Source organism: Dreissena polymorpha, chromosome 1 (genome assembly GCF_020536995.1).
Source record: "Dreissena polymorpha isolate Duluth1 chromosome 1, UMN_Dpol_1.0, whole genome shotgun sequence".
NCBI lineage: Eukaryota > Metazoa > Mollusca > Bivalvia > Myida > Dreissenidae > Dreissena > Dreissena polymorpha.
The window spans coordinates 75786381-75805197 of NC_068355.1; the positions used below are offsets into that span (position 1 = coordinate 75786381).

At 34.3% G+C, this 18817-nt stretch overlaps 1 protein-coding gene across 2 annotated transcripts; it reads right to left on the reverse strand.

Moving 5' to 3' along the window:
- Positions 1-8378: 8378 nt before the first annotated feature.
- LOC127835726 (major egg antigen-like) lies at positions 8379-18561 on the reverse strand. 2 transcript variants are annotated; one of them, XM_052362165.1, is made up of 2 exons: positions 18330-18561; positions 8379-11098 (listed from the first exon to the last, which is right to left on the reverse strand). In XM_052362165.1, exons 1-2 carry the CDS (start codon positions 18387-18389, stop codon positions 10079-10081), a joined length of 1080 nt encoding a protein of 359 aa, XP_052218125.1. In that variant the 5' UTR covers positions 18390-18561; the 3' UTR covers positions 8379-10078. The 2 variants fall into 2 exon arrangements, with proteins under 2 accessions (XP_052218125.1, XP_052218132.1); XM_052362172.1 differs by lacking the exon at positions 18330-18561 and adding an exon at positions 18225-18319.
- Positions 18562-18817: the final 256 nt, after the last annotated feature.

The window sequence follows — 18817 nt, forward strand, 5'->3', positions numbered from 1 at the left end:
CAGTTTTCTCAGAACAAGACACAAATATTAAAAACAACACGTTTATGTTATCGAGCCAGATATATTTAACATGTTTGATTGTTTCTACTTCTGTAATGTATTAATAACCACTTTATGTAATTGACATGCGCCTTTCCCCCATTGTTCAGAATGATATTCAAAGTGCAACAGAGGGGGTAATCACTTGATGATCTAACGGGATATTAAAGTAACATTACTACTCAAAATCAACGAAAATTTCGTACAAAATTTCGTAAAATAAAGCTAAACAATTAAAAATCATTTTATGGCAATTTCCGAAATTTCAACGCCAGATGTGGTCTGGTAAAATAGATGTTCGTTTTTATTATTGTTTTGCATTTGGTACCATTTTAGTGTTCGTGTGTCGTATGAATATATATATTCGCGGGAAATTAACTTGGAATTAATTGTGTCACAAATAAATAAAAACGAGCATTTTGTATCTACAAAAATCTATGTAATCATTCCATATCTAGCGTTGATAATGTGGCTATTGCTATAAGGAATACTGATTGTTTACTACAGGTGTTAACTTTATTTTACGAAATACGCGACGAAATTTTCGTTGCTTTAGAGCGTTATAGAGACTTTAAGAGTTCGACTACCGTGCCGAAACAAGCATATTTCGCCGTGTTATGCTCTATATGAATGTTGTTTTTTTTTCTTAATGCCGCTCATATTCCAACCATATTAGTAAGAAAGTGATAAGCGTTTATTTCTTATTAATATTCGCTCTTTATCTCGACTTTACTGGCTACGATAAGTTTAAGCGGGATCTCAAAATAACAGCACCCGCTAAGAAAATTCATAGCGAGTAAAGTGAGATAAAAAGCGAACATTAATACGCAATAAACAATAACCACTTTCTTACTGATATGGCTGAAAAGTGAGCGGCATTTAAAAATCCAACAAAATAATAAAAGGGTATCTAACGATGAAAAATACTTTTGCTGTATGCAATTATGTTATTCTTGTGATTCAACATTAAAGTTAGGTTATATTATAAATAAACATACAGTGTATTTCGATGTATTAGTAAGTAAGTTCAACTTGAGTTATATTTATACACACGTATCTCTATTCCTTTCTAATAACAAATTACATCTACTTTAGTGATTAAGGAGAGTTAATTACATGAGCCAATACAGTAACAATATGTATTCAACGCAAAACAGACATACGACACAAATGTATTTTGCACGCACACTTGACTCTGATATCATGAGAAACATTAAACAAATGCGTTTACATCAACAATACGCATAGCCGAATAGTTCAAGTTAGAAATAATTTCGTGTCAACTATATCGTTTAAGCTAAAATAAATTGGGTTAATGTGAACTTTTTTGTGGGTGTGATTTTAAAACGCATCAATTTGCAATTAATATCAAGTAAAAGTGCAATGCTTGTTAAATATTACATTACTCGTTCGGCGACTGTAAACCTCAGGCAGGTCAAAGTTTAACATTAAATGCCACATCTTTCCGCCAAATTCATCCATTAACATGTTTGCGGTATATTTATATAATACTTAAACACGTTACTTGAATTGTCTGACAATAAGAGCTAAAAAAAACAGAAACAGTGACAGTTTTATACCGTTTTTAATAATAAAGTTTTCAAATGTGTTACATTTTCCTTCTAACTACGTTTGACATTAAAACAAAACGTGATACAGTTTTTTTGCAATTGTTCAATATAATTGCATCTTTGATATCGTTTTAGATGTCACTACATTGGTCAGATTCTTCAAATAAACAACGAAATCAACCATTCGGTTTTGTCGATTCTATATGTGTTATTACATAGTATATAATATTTACTGTCTGTTAAATTTTCCGTAATAAGAGCAGCCTTGCCATGGTGAGAACTAAGTGACAGTATCCGTAAAACTCCATTCCAAACATGTGATCCCTTGCAACTTACCATACTTATAATGTTCATGTCTTATACTATTTTTGTCGCACCGTCAGCCATAACGTTGTGTTTCGTCCTGTCTAACGTATAACGCTGGCATTTCAAAAACCTAAACGAAGATAAAAAAAATAATTAATTCTACTCGTTTATTATTATATAAAGAATCATAATTCAGGTATAACAAAATTTCCAGTTCATCTGGACTTATACGGCTCTTGAAACAGAAAGTACGGCGATCGGAAACCACTATACTTTCGGAAAATGTGGCAACAGCATGGCGGTAGAGCGTTTTCGGCGCAGTCTCCACTGAAAGTTTCATTGGATGAGTAGGCGTTTTTATTGAAGTAGATACAGATCAGCAAGACCGCTGCTAACACTGCAACCGTTCCCAAAAGCTGCAGCTGGTCAAACCTTTAAGAACAAATGGACTAAATACCGAAACACTTACAATCGACGTTTTCTGAGATTTATTTAACAATTTACGGTGTGCTTACGTTATATATATCGCTACTGTAATATGCGTAATATTAACTACATGCATTTAGAGATTACGTTAATAAAAGTTCATTCAAAATATACATGTATACCAATTAAATAAACAATTCATCAGAGCATTTTATATTAAATATATGCTAACAATGTGTAATAAAGGTATTCGGTGCTTATTTTGTTGTGTTTAATTGCTACTAAAACGCCGATAATTTACTCTTTTTGCGGTAATCCCTGGCAAACTTTCCACATTTTAATGAAATGGACTACCTACAAAGTCTTGACACGTGGTGGCTCGCAGCAAGTGAATTTCTTTTCCACTTCGCAGCAGACGGGAAAGTAATGATTATTACAAAGATAAATGTTACCTTCTCTGGGTCCTATGCCATCATTGCGCAGACATTCGCCTTCGCACACTGTTGTACACGTTCAGCAAATATTTAATATTCATCAATTTTTTTTACAGCTTTAACAGAGGGGGTAATAACGAGTTAGTCAAGATGGTGACGTTCATGCCGATACAGTTATTTTTCCCCGTTTTATACCTTAATTACTTTTGTTTATTTTGTAATGACGCTCACTTTTCAGCCGTATCAGTAGAATGTTATTAGTGTTTATTTCGTAATAAAATTCGCTGTATATCTCGACTTTACTTCCCGCAGATTTTCTTAGTGGAACTCTAATTAGATCATTCCACTAAGAAATATTGCAGCGAGGAAACTGGAGATATACAGCGAATATTAGTATGAAATAAACGCCAGTAATTTTCTTGGTGATATCCATCTCGTCTCCATCGTGACAATCACGTGATTACCCCCTCTGTTTAAGCCTACCTTCGGTCTCTGCTATTTAAGGCCGCGTTCGTCAAGCTCAAAATAACACAATTCATGTAATGTTTTCTGAAGTAAAATTTAAGATCCAATATACTCAAATCTAATTCATTTTTTAATGAGGTAAAATTATTTATACAGTGTTTACAATGCAAACACAACAAGCGGTAATGTGTAAAGGGTTCACTTAACATTTTATTTGGAATAAACGAATGGTCAACTGGAATAAAACTCAACCATATTTGCAAAAAAAATCATTGATAAATCTTACCGTGCATTAACATGAAGAGAAAAGTCAAAAAATCTGTAAACTGCATCATAGTCACTGTATTTCCCTATGCCTCTCTCGTCAAGCCTATTGCATAAAGGTCGGTCATGTCCTATGCTTATATACAAGGTTGTCTACCAGTAATTATTATATGCCATTAATCCTGCACATTTCAAAAGTATCAACCGTTGCATCCGATAATGTATTGACTTATCTGCCTATCGCCATTTTAATGGCTATGCCATATCGATCTGAATTGATTCTTTGCGTATTATTGTTGTCTCGTGATGCCATTATCTCATTGAGCACTGACTGTTTTTCAATCAGAAATTGTTTCATAGTAAAAACACTCTTTGAAATGAGAACAGGAAACAACCTTTCATTTTATAAACCGGATGATGAATGATCTAAATAGGATCAAAGAGTGTTTTTACTATGAAATATGTATATCTTTATCCCTACTGGATATAAAACTGAGAAATTGTTTATCAAGGTTTTATGTTTTAGCGTCTGAAATCAAAGTAATTCTTTCTTTACTCTTTTCTTAAAGGTCTATTTCATTTGTATTATCGTGCGTTCATAGTGAATCGTTGCATCATAAAAGCTCCAATGGAAGATAATTACAAAAAAGGTGAGATCCGATCAAAGGTATGTTCCTTCAAGAAGAATTTCAAGGTAAAATTATGTTATTTCTATACACGTGCGAATCCTTGTCACTCGCTTAAATATCAATTAAGGTCGAAATGGACACATTTTTCATAAATTGAAAAGGAGGTAGAAGGTTTAATATTGCATTTGTATATCGGGCATATTCAGTATATAAATATATTTCAATTTGCAAAGGCGTTCCGTCACTGAACTGCAATAGAATATATAAATTCTGCATTTATTGTGAAACCTTCATCAATCTTTCTGCAATCATCAGTTTAGCATGTTTTTATTCGCGAATATAAAGACATCGTTGATATATGCACATTAATAGTCTGCAATATAAATATAAAATGTAAATGTATATATTTTATAAACTGTTTTCAGTATTTAGCGTGTATATGGTTCTTTCATTACATTAAAGCTTTAAATACGTCATTTGATGACACAATTAAAAGTCAATGGCGCCTGTCGGATCTGTTGCAACGTGTCATAATATTCATAAAAATACGCATGCACGTCGTGGAATTGAAATGAGAACAGGAAACAACCTTTCATTTTATAAACCGGATGATGAATGATCTGAAATCGCTGAAAAGTATAGTTGCTTCATCATCCGCGATTTGGATTGCATTGGACAAATTTTGAACCATTATATTTAAATTGTATTAGACAATAAGTTTCTATGTTGTTTTTTACGCAAGAATGTGAGCTTGGGCGAGCAATCAAACCGGTATCTTCCCCCAATGCTTTGAATGGATCTTTGCTGTGCCCCAGTGTGTTTTGTTGGGTGTATTTTATGTATTTCAAACGGTTTAATATCTACTGTTAAATATTCTTGAGTTGCATTACTATGTTCTTTAATCAGTGTTCATGAAAGTCCGTTTATCCAAATTTGGTCGAATAACATTCAATTGTAGAAAATAATCGAGTTGATCTGAACCATTTGAGCATTTCCAGTCATGCCTTTCGGCCGTGAATATGCGATTGCACATACACACTTATGTGAATCGAGTTTATTGAAGTTGAAATTGAGGAGTAATATAGTTCACACTTTCAATGAATTCCTTGTTATCGTCGTTTATGTACGTGTATAAAAATCGTTTGAATAACTTAACCCATGTATGCCTAGTGTCTAGAAAAAAGCCTTGGCAAACAGCGTATACCCAGATGAGACGCCGCATAATGCGGCGTCTCATCATGGTCTGCGCTGTTTGCTTAAAGAAATTTCTGTAAGAAATATTCTAAATATAGAAATAAATATACTAGACATCCCTAATTTTGGACATAAATTGGTCCAATTTAGAAGGATGTGAGAGTCCACTAGGCATAAATGGGTTAATGTATCTTAACTTTGGACAGCGTTAACAGTGGACAGTTCGACATCGATCCGTGCTGGTTTTTGCACTGCAAAACACTCTGTACGCAAAATATATAGTTTGCTATAAATGATCTGAGAATATCGAATTCTAAAAGTGATTGATTAAGAAAAGTGTACTTTTCGCGTATCTAAATAATTCTGTGATTAGGTTTGTAACATTTAAGCGAAAATAAATCAATCAAATTCTTTATCGTGTCATGCATGCATACATATCCGCATTACCATTATTTATAATGGGGCCATTTAAAATTCGGCATGCCTTTGGTGATCTTGAATATGTGACTGAATATGGTAAAAACGAGATTAAAACGTAATGCAATTTAAATAATTGTTTGCATATTAAATATATGGTAATATGACATTCGTTTCTCTTATGATTGTTATTTTTGTTTTGGTAACATTTTCGCAAGGATTATGATTCAGAAGGAAACTACGGTACACACTGGTACAGAACTCTAACCTACAGCGGTAGGTGTTGGTGTTGTGTTTACTCGCAAGCGGCCAAAGCTTGCGCGTTTATCCGACGTGATCTAAGATAGGAACTTTCCGCAGCTGATGTTTCACCTGTTCTGGTTTTCCTTGTGCGCTCATGTATTATTACACTGAAGACAATCTACAAACGGCTCTCTTTAAAATCCCGTTTTGCTAACGGTGCTTTACTGATAAATGAAACAGTGATATAGCCAATAAAACCGCGGGTTTGATAAAAATACATCTCTCGCTTTCTTTGCAGGCTCTATACTACATGTGGTAGTTTATTTTCAGGTAAATCCAATCAATTTGAAATACCTGACTGTCTGTTATGTGGAGAAAATAATGAGTCACTCTCAAAGAATCGCTGACGCTATGTTCACATGAAATGTTTTTTTATTTCAAACCTCTGGTTACATTTTCTTTTAAAGCCGATGATAAAATACAGATCCAGTTTCATTTCCAATCATATCTTACTTTATGAATTGACAATCCGTGAGTTTTGCTTTCATTTTGTGTGCAATTATCGCAATTTTATCATTGAGCAAACCAGTGGAAAAAATATTAATAATGTGTTGAAAAAAAAACTACCTCGCAATTTTGTATCACCCGTGTGTGACCAACGTGTGTTTCAGGTTTTACCGTTTTGAGCTGTAACTGCAACTATTTTCGTAGGTTCATAGTAAACGGCTTTCCCTGACTGGTTAAAATTAGTCGGACGACTTGCTGCGTATCTGGCTGGATAATGTTTACAATCTTTGCTGTAGAGCATGCGACCTGGAATTTTAACTTCAATTTTAACTTCAATAGCTTGTACTCGCAATTGCCTTACGTAGTGAGCGCCCTTATGAACTATTAGTAATTGTGACTTACTGAATAAAATATTTAAAGGGTCATTTTCACGTTTTGGTAAATTGACAAAATTTTAAAAAGTTGTTACAAATTCGCAAATTTTCGTTTTAGTTATGATATTTGTGAGGAAACAATAATACTGATCATTTACCAAGCTATAAAAAAGCCAATATATGCATCTTTTGACGATTTAAAAACCTGAAAATTGTTAAGTGTTGCAACGCGAAACGATTGAATAATTTGGAGAGTTCTGTTGTTGTCGTTAAATTTTGTGAAACTACGCGGATAGCTTATTTAAAGTATAAAATACATTCTACATTGAGTGAGCGCGGATTGCCGATTGGTCTATATGGCTTATACTTTTACTCCAAGACTCCAGGGGTCAGTGGTTCGAACCCAGTTGTGGGCTACTTTTTTTCTTTTTTTTTAACTGTATTCTTGATTTTTCACTGGAGCTTTTTATTTCCAATGTTTACAATTATCAATATAAAGCATTTAATGACGAACTTCAAAACATGCAAAAATCTGTGAAAAGGCCCCTTTAAGGTAAAGCTATTATTTAAACGGCAATACTTGGATGTTTTGACTATGTTCTTCGGAAGTAATATAGTTTTCGTTTTTCAGTACAACACGCGTTGGTCTTAATGAATGTAAATACAACAATGGTTTGCAGTCTTTGAAATTTATACACATTTTGCAATTTTCTTACCGCTTAAAAGTACTTGAATATTACGAGCAATCCTAATTATCATCTCGTTTCAGAAATAGTTCAGTTGATGCATGTTATATTGAACTCTACAAATATGTTTGTATGGCAATCAATTAACCCATTAATGCCCAGTGGACTCTCCCATCCTTCTAAATTGGATCAATTTATTTCCAAAATTAGGGATGTCTCGTATATTTATTTCTATTTTTAGAATATTTCTTACAGAATTTCGTTTAAGCAAACAGTGTAGACCCAGATGAGACGCCGCATTATGCGGCGTCTCATCTGGGTCTACGCTGTTTGCAATGTCCTTTTTTCAGGACGCTAGGCATGAATGGGTTAATCATTGTCTGGCTCGTTTCATCTCGCATTATGATGGCACTAACAGTATATAGCTGCTTTAAATTGCACGTTCTTCCTTTCCTAATTATCATGATCAATTTTATACAGACGATATTATAATGAGCCTGAATTCCTTAACGTTTGCGTTACATTTTCAAAAGTTAAAAAGTATTTCCGACTGGTTTGGGTTGCATAAACCACGAGTTGCTGTGTTCATGAGACTATTTAAGCTTAATGCAGTTAACAAAGGTTTACATTCAGATCCATTTCATTTGCTGTCTTAATTTTAACTGGTCGCAAGCTAAATATGCATCCTATCCGTGCATTTTAATCAACCATCCGCTTACATCGTATAACATTGCAATCCCCTGCATATGCTCATACATAACATTATTGTGTGTGGTTTTTTGTATAATTCCATGAGTTTTTGCTATTTAACAGTTCTACATCACTATGTTCACATTCATTTATCTTACAAACAAATACCTGTTTGCTAGTTGGCATCAAACAAGATTAACACAGATAAGATAAATGGTAAAAGACAATAACGGATCAAATAATTGTTTTAGGGTTAACTTTAACAGTTCCAAAGTCATCATTTTAAATAATAGTGTACTCTAATAGTTTCCAGTCAAATAACATAGGGTTAGGAGAAGTGATGTGTATGAATTGAAGAAGGAAGTCCGTTAGTACTAATCATTTGATAACACTCCTATTACTACTTACCGTCGTTTGTCTACAGCAATTTATAACTGGATAATAGAATTTCGATTCAAGCGCTTTAAAGATGTATATTATTATTACGTTTCAAGGTATCGAGAGAAGTGGAAACGTGATAACTATTGTCATTTTACTCAAACCGTCTTTCTAAGAAATGCATTTGCATGAACGTTCCACTGCCGTTAATTGTTTCTTATAAACACCATTAAGTATTGTGCATTACTTAAAATTGAACCGTAATGACATTAGATGAAAACAGTGAACTTACAAACATGACGTGAGGTTTATTTATGCTTCATAGCAAGTAACATGCAAACAAAGCAACCAGTAAAATTTAACCCATTTATGCCTAGTGGACTCTCCCATCCTTCTAAATAGGATCAATTTAATTCCAAAATTATTTCTATATTAGAAATATTTCTTACCGAAATTCCTTTAAGCAAACAGCGCAGACCCAGATGAGACGCCGCGGCGTCTCATCTGGGTCTACGCTGTTTGCCAATGCCTTTTTCTAGACGCTAGACATAAATGGTTTAATCTCGTGTTTCCGCAGTTGTAAAAAAATCAATAAATGTTTTGTTTTACTAATAAGTTTCTATAAATTTCAAAGAAGAAATAATTTTATATGTTTCTTTGTCCTAGTGCACGTTTAATCTCATCCGTGTTTGTGCAAAGCACACACCATGTTGTCACATTTCTCTAAATGGTTGACGTTAACTCATCACCTCTGTATTTCAAACTTAAACTAAATACACAAAACGTCAACGTAAATCGCACTTATTTACGTTCAAATATCTCTAGATCCAGGCCCGTATTCACCAACCGATTCTTAGACTTAAGAATAAAGAATAGACTTAGATCCAAAAAAATGTGTTCAGTGTTTGAATATATACAGGCCTTCACTGCTGATTATGTCATTAACAAAATGTTCTATGTGAAAAATAATATAGAAAGAGTTGTTTACTGCAGAGTTTGATCCAAAATTTAAGAAATTATTGAATATTCTAATTTAAAGAATTTTTTTTATTCTTAGACTTAAGTCTAAGAATTGTTTGGTGAATACGGGCCCTGGTACCAATCGACAAATATTACGTATGTTCGTACGCATCCATGAAGCTCATATTATACACAAATAACGCATGTACCTCGAAGCTAAACATTTAAAAAGCAGCCTACATTATTCTAAGTATTTAACTTCTTATATATATATGTCATGTATAATTATAAATAATTCATCAAAATCATACAACGTATGCTAATAAGCGACCTGCTATTTTTCTTTTTCGTCAACATGCTTTTATTGATGAACAGTTTTATTTTCACGGCTCTGTACTTTGGCTGACAACACTCACTAATGTGACATTGTTTAATTGCTTCAAGTTGTTATTTGTGATCCAAGTTAAACAAGTGTCAATGAATCCAAAGAGCCCTTTACCTTGGATGCACATTAATTGTGATCATCGGTCTGTTTTGAGAGTCATTGATAGTAACCGAAGATTCCTTGGTGACAACAACTTTTCTCACATCTTGGCTCTGTGTCACAGAATACTTTCGTACCTGGTTCTTTATAGGTGCCTCGATTATCAGCTTCCCTTCGTCGCCAATATACGCTGTTATGGCGGACTGATCTACGCTGTCGGGTAATTCGTACTCTTTATTGAATTCCTTGTGAAGAGTTTTTCCGGCCGACTTTTCAACATGTTCCGCGTGAACTACCAGTTTCTTGTCCATAGTCTTAACCACGAGCTCCTCTGGGCGAAATTCGCCGGCATCAACAGTGAGACGTAGTTTCCTTGTTCCATCGGGTTCAGTAATTATCGGATTTTTAACAGGGGTAGCCAGCTGAAGGGTTCTGTCAGGAGATTGGACGGAATTGCTCACCGATTGCTGTATGGGCAACACATGTGCAGGGACCAGCTGGTTGCTGAACACAGGGCCATCCACCGTGAGGATTCCGTCCCTACTAAGGACGCACTGCAATCGCTCCTGGTCAACGTTCTGTGGTATATCGACCTGTCGACTGTATTCGCGGCTTACCGTTTGGTTATTGGTTCGCTCTTCGTGCTTTGCGTACACGATTACTCTGTTGTCCTGTACTTTGACTTGTATTTCATCCGGTTTAAATTCACTTACATCGAACCTTACTTTGAAGCTCTTGTGTCCTTCAGCGTCTGTGTCATACAAAGTCTGAAGTGTTCCGAGTTTGTCGGGGCCGATAGTACTCGCGCGACGATCGGCAAGACCAGGCTTTAAAGTAAAGAATTCGTCTCTCATCTTATCGAAGTCATCGTTCCATTCTCTCTTCCTTCGCTCCATCTTTGTCTCCATGTCTCCCCACACTTTCATCTGTCTGTCGTGAAAGCTCATGTCGTCGCGTTTTATGGGAACGCTTAGCTCAGACCGAAACATATTGGTGTATTGGATGACTGTACGGGTGATTTCAGAAGAAACCTGCCAATATAAATGAAGTATAAATTATGATGCAAATAGGAAATGCGTTTGAATATAACATATGTGTAATAAAATTAAATACAGTCCACTCTCGTTATCTCGAAGTCGGCGGGAACAAGAAAAAAATGTCGAGATAACGAGAGTTCGAGATGTCCAATTAGGCGTTGTCAAAGAAAAAATGAGACGAAAATTAACCTTGTTTTTAACATCTAAATACCTGCTAAGTGGTCTAATTAAAGCCGTCACCGTGTGGCATAATACTCTCTACCTGATATATACGCGTTTTTACGAGGCACGATTAATTTTGCTATTTAAATGCTTATAATGACGTTTTAAGTATTACAAAATTGCATGAACACATGCGTTTATAATTTCTCTAAACTGTCGAGTAAACATCAGGTAATATTGCTATTTAAAGTTATGATGCAACTGACGTCCAATCAAGACGAGGGTTTTCCATCTGAACATGCGTAAATCATATTCTTTCAAGTTACCCATGACAATTACTGTTGTTTCAATGATAGAACAGCATTCTGTTCTTCTTCTTCTTCATTATTTTTTATCGAGTGCACCTGGATTGTCTCCCATATGGCCATCGCCCCCAGAAAGACGTGTTAGTTGGTTACGGGGGATAGTGCAAGATACAGGAGACACCCCGTTCCAGAGGTGATCCTAGGTCTTTTAGTGCCCGGTGTATAGCACCTAGTAGACTGCACCTCGGTTTAACGTTTCATGCGAAAGACGAGTTAGTAGGTTAGGTGCAGCGGGGGATCGAACCAGCGATCTCTGGATTGTGAAGCCAGTGTGTTACCACTAGACCACGGATTCGCTACCACAGCATTCTGTAAATTTGCGACGGTTTATATACATAAAAATATAACTCAATGCATTTTGGAATGTTGTTTGTAAAAACAATTAGTTTTTCGGCCTTTCGGCAGGCTGTGTATTAATTGCAGTTAATTGATGTTACAGTGACCGGCCTTACTCAAGTGTTAATGGCTAACGACAACACACACGTGTGATCATTGATGCAATTAACGGATCAATTTCCTACCGCACAGTATCAGGAGCAGCCGGGCGAATCGGGAGCAGCCGGGCGAAACGGGACGGCGAAGTATCAAAGAAAAAATGTCTCACCTTTTGCCGACACTGGGACAGTTATTCGCACTTCAAGATAAACCATAGTAAATACATGTAAAATCGGGACTAGGGACACAATTTTATATCGACATATCGAATTATTCGACATAACGAAAATCGAGATAAGCGATGTTTATTTATATAGATAAAGAAGGAAAAAAATGTTGAGCTTACTTCGACATATCGAGAATATCGAGATATCCGATGTCGAGATAACGATGGTGGACTGTATACTGTTAAATTACATAATAATGTATTGTTAGAACTCTATTATAGTATATGGTATTAGTCCCACAAGGAGAACAAGATGATATTTAAAATGTATTAAACTGTATGTCTGACTTCTTCCATAATAATGGCATCTGTTGTTATTTCAAAATCGGATTTCATGGTATGTTGTTTATTTTGACAAGTAGTCTATCTTTATGACTTATAATACCTTTCGATAGCACAGTAACACATGCATGTTAGATTGTCTAATTAACCGTGCAGGCAGGCAACTGCCATGTCCTTGGCGTGTTCTTATCTTATTCGTATCGTGGCCCTGTAGTTTTTTGATACGCAATTAGATAAACAAGTTTTCTTAGCCCTTAAATTAAACGGATGGAGATTATGCCGTGCAGAATAACGTTCATTTAGAAAATTGGACGAAGAGATAACTTAGAACATTGGAATTGGTCTGCACACAAGTCATTGTGCACACTTTTGGTTTAAAATTTTGTCTTCAAACTTTTTCAATTGTTTCCAGTTGAAATTCTGAACATTATATTAGAATAATGGTTGTGCCAACGTAAAAGATGTGTGTTTATGGATAAAGATTTCATTTTTTATCAATACGTTATGAAAAACTGACAAGTACAGGCCAAATATGAAGCGGTGTGTAAAATTGTATAACATATATCGTAAATTGTTTACGCATCAAGCACTTTTATCAAATATGCAATGGTATAAGAAAGAAACGCTGTATTTACATGATGTAAATACTCCTAAAAGTAAAGATGTACAAACCGTATCATGTACCTAAAATCATGTTCAGATCAAAGATATAACAACATATATATCAAGCGCGTTCACGATTAGTGCCGCATGACTCCGAAGAGTAATTTTGACACAAACGTGGGATTTTCACTTTACAAGTTATTACAAACAGACTAAGTTTATGTACATGTGTATTTACTGGACAACAAAGGTCTAAATGCTTTCTATTTATATTTTTGAACAATGGAATGTCTATATATAAGCATGATTTTCAAACGAAAATAAAACAAACGACATGAAGCCCATTAATATCAAACAAAAAGGTATGTTTCTTCTACTTTTCATTTACTTTTGAAGGCGTAATTTTCATTTCGTAAGTACGTTTTGTAATTGTCTTAATAGAAAATCGATGGAATTGGACTTTACACCATACAGAAACCATGGTTAATAAATCAACAACACTATGCGCTCACACACAATGGTATATGTTAATAAATCAACAACACTATGCGCTCACCCACAATGGTATATGTTAATAAATCAACAACACTATGCGTTCGACCACAGTGGTATATGTTTATCTTTGAATGTTAATCGTAATATCTTCATTTGAAATGGTGTTAAATAGTGCAATATAAAATTAACAATGGGACATACTTCTGTAAATATTGACTTTTAGCGCGTACTTGTTCCATAAGCCCCCTATTAACAGAACAGGTCACATACTACAATGAGCAAACCTGTATCTTGACAACAGGCGAGTACATGTAAATTATAAAATTACACAATTTTATGAAATATTGGGAAATCCGTCAGAGAAAAACATGGGTGAAGGGGTGATCTTTTGAGTTCAATCAGCCGATCGGCTGTTACAAGCGAGTATAAAAGGATATCATTTTGACGTTCTTTTTATCCATTCAATCCATATAAAGTTGTACTTTGCACACACACAAAAACATAACAATCTGTAGTTATGGTCCGATAATTAAAATAAGCAAATGGCAATAACTCCAAAAAACTATAGAAACAGCCATGGTCCTTTAAACATGCACATTCCATCAATTTGCAATATTAATAATATACAACTGTATATCAATAACTCCAATACTTATGACTAGATGCTTGGCACATGAAAAGGAAATAACCATGTAAATACTGAAGGGAAATTGTTTTATAGTCGTTTTTTTTTCTTCAAGCCGTCTATTTCATATAAATTATTAGGCGCCTTTACTTCTTGATTTGACTACATATAAATGAATACCTGCGGTTAAACTTGTTATTTTTCCCATTTATTTAATTGTTGTAAAGGTTGTAATTAAGCAAAATGAAAGAAAACGCAAGAGTAATGTATTTAATTAAAAACTCCTATAATGGCGACACACTTACGGTGCTTATGTTACACATGATATAAATTAAGTATTATACAATTATTAATACATCAAATAATGGAAACACCACAGTATAGATGCTTGTATTTATGCATATAAAAGACATTTTGTGTGCGCGATACTATTCGCAATCAGTCACGGTTGTACTTTTAGTAAAAACTATTACATTAGAATCATTTCGTTTCCACCACGAAGACCACCGTTTCATTGTTTTCTAGGAAAGACACTCTATATTCACAAATGTATGGAAATAATATGCATGGAATGTTGTCATTAGTTTCAGGCGTCGTTAAGTAATGCATTGTATGTGTGCGGTTTATGAAGATTTATGTCCATGCAAACACAAAAAAGTTAAGATGAGACTTTTAATTAGTTTTGACATGCTATTAATTACTGCCTTCTTTGATGTGTGTAATTAAAACGATGATTAAGTTATGGCAACAAAACATCGAAATAAGACTGTCAAACGTTGATTTTAATTGTTTTTAAACAAGGCTTGAAAGCATCCTTTCCAAATATAGTTATATCCCACAATCTTGAATTTAATAATATCAGAATGGCTGTCATCGTTGCAAATTGTTTCTCCAAGAGATAAATTATTTCAATATATACCAAATATTTTTTTCTTTGTTTTGTCCGGAAGTCGTAACTCAAGGTGTTAATGAAACTTCCTCAAACATAATTTAATTAATTACATTTCATAGCAGATCTACATTCATACAGTTGTTTAACAATCGAATTATCAGACAGAAATTATTAAAAGCCAATTATTGGCAAAGGACTCTTCTAGTATTCATAGAATGTTAAATATGAACATATAGTTCACGTTTATTTTGGTGATGACAGCTAACTGCGTTGTGTTTTAATTTCAACTGTGGAAAAACGTGATCTCAGTTGACAACCATCGTCCGATTATTTTAATGCGAGAAACAATCTCTCGAAAACTTCAATCAAAGCGGTAATAAAATACCCCGAAATAAAGTTCCTAATTGCAGGCGATGAACACTTCTCTGATAGTCTCCGACGTGATGAGTGCTCGCATAATATGTTACCCGCCAATTAAAGCAGTAACATATGGTAGGTATGTTTGTAATTCCTATGATAACATCATTGGTTATTGGGTCAGTAAGTGGAAAAGTATGGTATACGTGTTTGGGTTTAGCAAGCCTAGGTGCATACGTAATATGAACGATATTATATTAAACATCAGAAGTTACCTATCAATCATCCCATGTAAAGCCAATAGTATTTCACATTCCTTCTTTATTAACTTTTAATTTGCATTAGATAAGAAAGTAAAACGCTTTTGACCACGTATTTATAAAATATAGGTTCTGGTTTGTAAACATTGTTATGGGTTGATGGCGATTGAAATAACTTACCTGCATGCAAATGTACTGATTGTATTACACTTCTTAAAACGGCAAAACATTAATTGATGGCGTAAATGAATTAACTGAATTAATATGATTGCAAAGTACTTTTATTGAATGCAAATTGCGTTTGAAATGGAGGATATAAATAAAATGTATTCGATCACTGTATATATCCATTTTTGCACTTTTGTGTGAAACTATAATTGATGAGTATTGAGCTTCATATGAAGGTTATTTATAACCTCAATTAAACAAGGTATGCTCTTTGATCTCATTTGAGAATTTGTTACCTTTGAAAGGTAATATGAAACTAATCGTCTCTGCAATCTTCACACGTGACACTTAAATATATACATTAGCAGTCATCGTCTCGAAGCAGTAGTCAATACTTTTAGTGACAACAGCAACACACTGACATGTCAACGTTTTAAATGGTGAGCGTTTACAATCACGCGTGTAATGCTTTATTATGTTAACCAATAACAAATAAAAATACAGTTTTTTAACAATTTCCAAAAAGATGGAGTGCTGTAGACAACATAGTTTATTTATGTATCTGTGACCTTATATATTCAAACACATGCTTAAAATCAGACGCAAACATGTATCTCAATCACATGTAAACAAAATCAAGCGGCTTATTTAATTATTGCACTTGGAAATTGGTTTGGTTAACATATAACCCACGGCATTGCTGTTTATAACGCATGTACGTTCGTTGTCGGTCATACTATTTCTTAATTGAATAACACTTTATTGTAGTAAACTATTTGAATTTCTACTCTTAAACATGTATGTATCTTGTTATAAGCAAATGTGACCATATCTATGCAAACATGTTCGGTATTCAATCAACCTACTCACACACTTGTGAACACCTGCGAGGTTTAGTGTTATCGGTATAACACGCCGCTCGTTATCTGTCTTATTAAAGTATGTATTATACCTTTAGTTGCATCAATGGTAATTATTACCTGCTGAATATTATTTATAGGGACTTCTCGAACGCTTTACTTAAGGCAGTAAATGAAACGATCCCGTGTTAATGATATCCATAAAATTGCTTGAAATTCCATCGTAAATCAATATGAATATAAATCAATATATATAATTTAATCAATATATAGCAATATGAGGGTTGCGCAGACATTCCGTCGAACGAAGAAAGACAAGTCACACGTTACACTTTCTAAATTAATGGAATTACTCTGTCGAGGATTAACTGTTTTTATTGTATATGTTTATTAATAATTCTTAGTCAGTACATATGGGAATTCTGCTTGAGCATCAATGCGTGTATATTCCCATGCATGTATTAGGAAAATATGACGGCCAACCAATTCAACCAGCATAATCACCTTCTGAAATTTTGTATACTTCTGAAGTATGTAAGAATAAGTATTTTCAGAAGTGAACTTATCAAGTCTGTTCCAGAAATTTCGCACAGTCAGCTTAATTAGATAAGCGTGTTTGAGTCTGGTTGCATTTGCAATGAACAACAGCCTCTTTCTAAAAACGATTCTCAAATTACCTGCGCAAATGAACACGAATGCAGCGTCTTATCTAACGATTTTATCGGCAGGAAGTGCAGACAGTCGGAAGAGAAAATATTCGACTAGGGAAGCAACATTAATTTGATATATTGGATAGTCTAGAAACACGTCCGTTAACTAATTACATCCGTCAAAACAAATGCTAGAAGTGTATGGAATTTAAAGGAAGATAGATCTCTTTTTATGTAGGTGCCATGATTAAGCTGCGACTCGAATAATTGGCAACACTGCATTAAATAACAAGTAGAAAAGTGGTAAAATATGAGCACACACATATATAAATATAACGAATTAAAAATAATGCTTTGCATAAACAAATGCATCAGTTTAGCTTGGTCTCTGTTATTATTAAGCGCAAGAACAGGCAATGTTAAATGACTATTAAATGGCACTGAAAAACGTGTTTACCGCACCGCCACCGTTATACGCATATTCTAGATTACAATGATATTGTTAGTTTAGTAATGTCTATCTTACGCAATATAATGTATATACACAACAAAATAAACGCACGTGTTTTTTTGGAATAATTACATTAATTTTCCAGATAACATCAAGCAAGCACTGTTTATACATTTAGATGCAAAATAACATAAATTGATGAATTAATTATTAGAGATAGAACGGTATATATACACTTTTAAAAACATTACATTAAATACAACAAAATATACATAGATGTTTAACTCACGCCTTTGTTTTGTCCCTCAATCCGCTGTAACATGCTGTACCTTGCCTTGGAAAGAACATTCTTTTACAACATGCCAAGGGTAATATATTACGCTACGATACTTACGATGTTATCTTGTTTTGAAGAAACACGCGCTTTGTTATCAAGTTTTATATCCAAACACATGTGAAAGTACCAAACAAATATCAGTTTAGTAAATGATAGGTTACTATTAGCATATTGTGATTGTCCAAACAGTTTCCCGGCCAGAAATTACCCAGACGGCTAATATTATACTAAGAGCTTATAGCGAGCCGACACGATTCTTACGAAGGCTGTGGTTCAACAGACGCTTTCATTTACCTGGAATTCTTGGTATTTGCGCATCACGGATGCAGCCCAGCTTCCATGAGTTATTTATTCAAGACGATGAAACTCACCTGTTGTTTGCCGGGAGCCAAATGGTTTGTAAGGTGGCTATCTCGACGTCGTTATTTTAGAACATTCTGCATCATTGTATAGGTATGCCTTATGAAATAATGAATGACATATTCGTGCTATAATGCGTAATATGGAAAAGCTGTACAAAATACACGAGACGAATATCTGTTAAG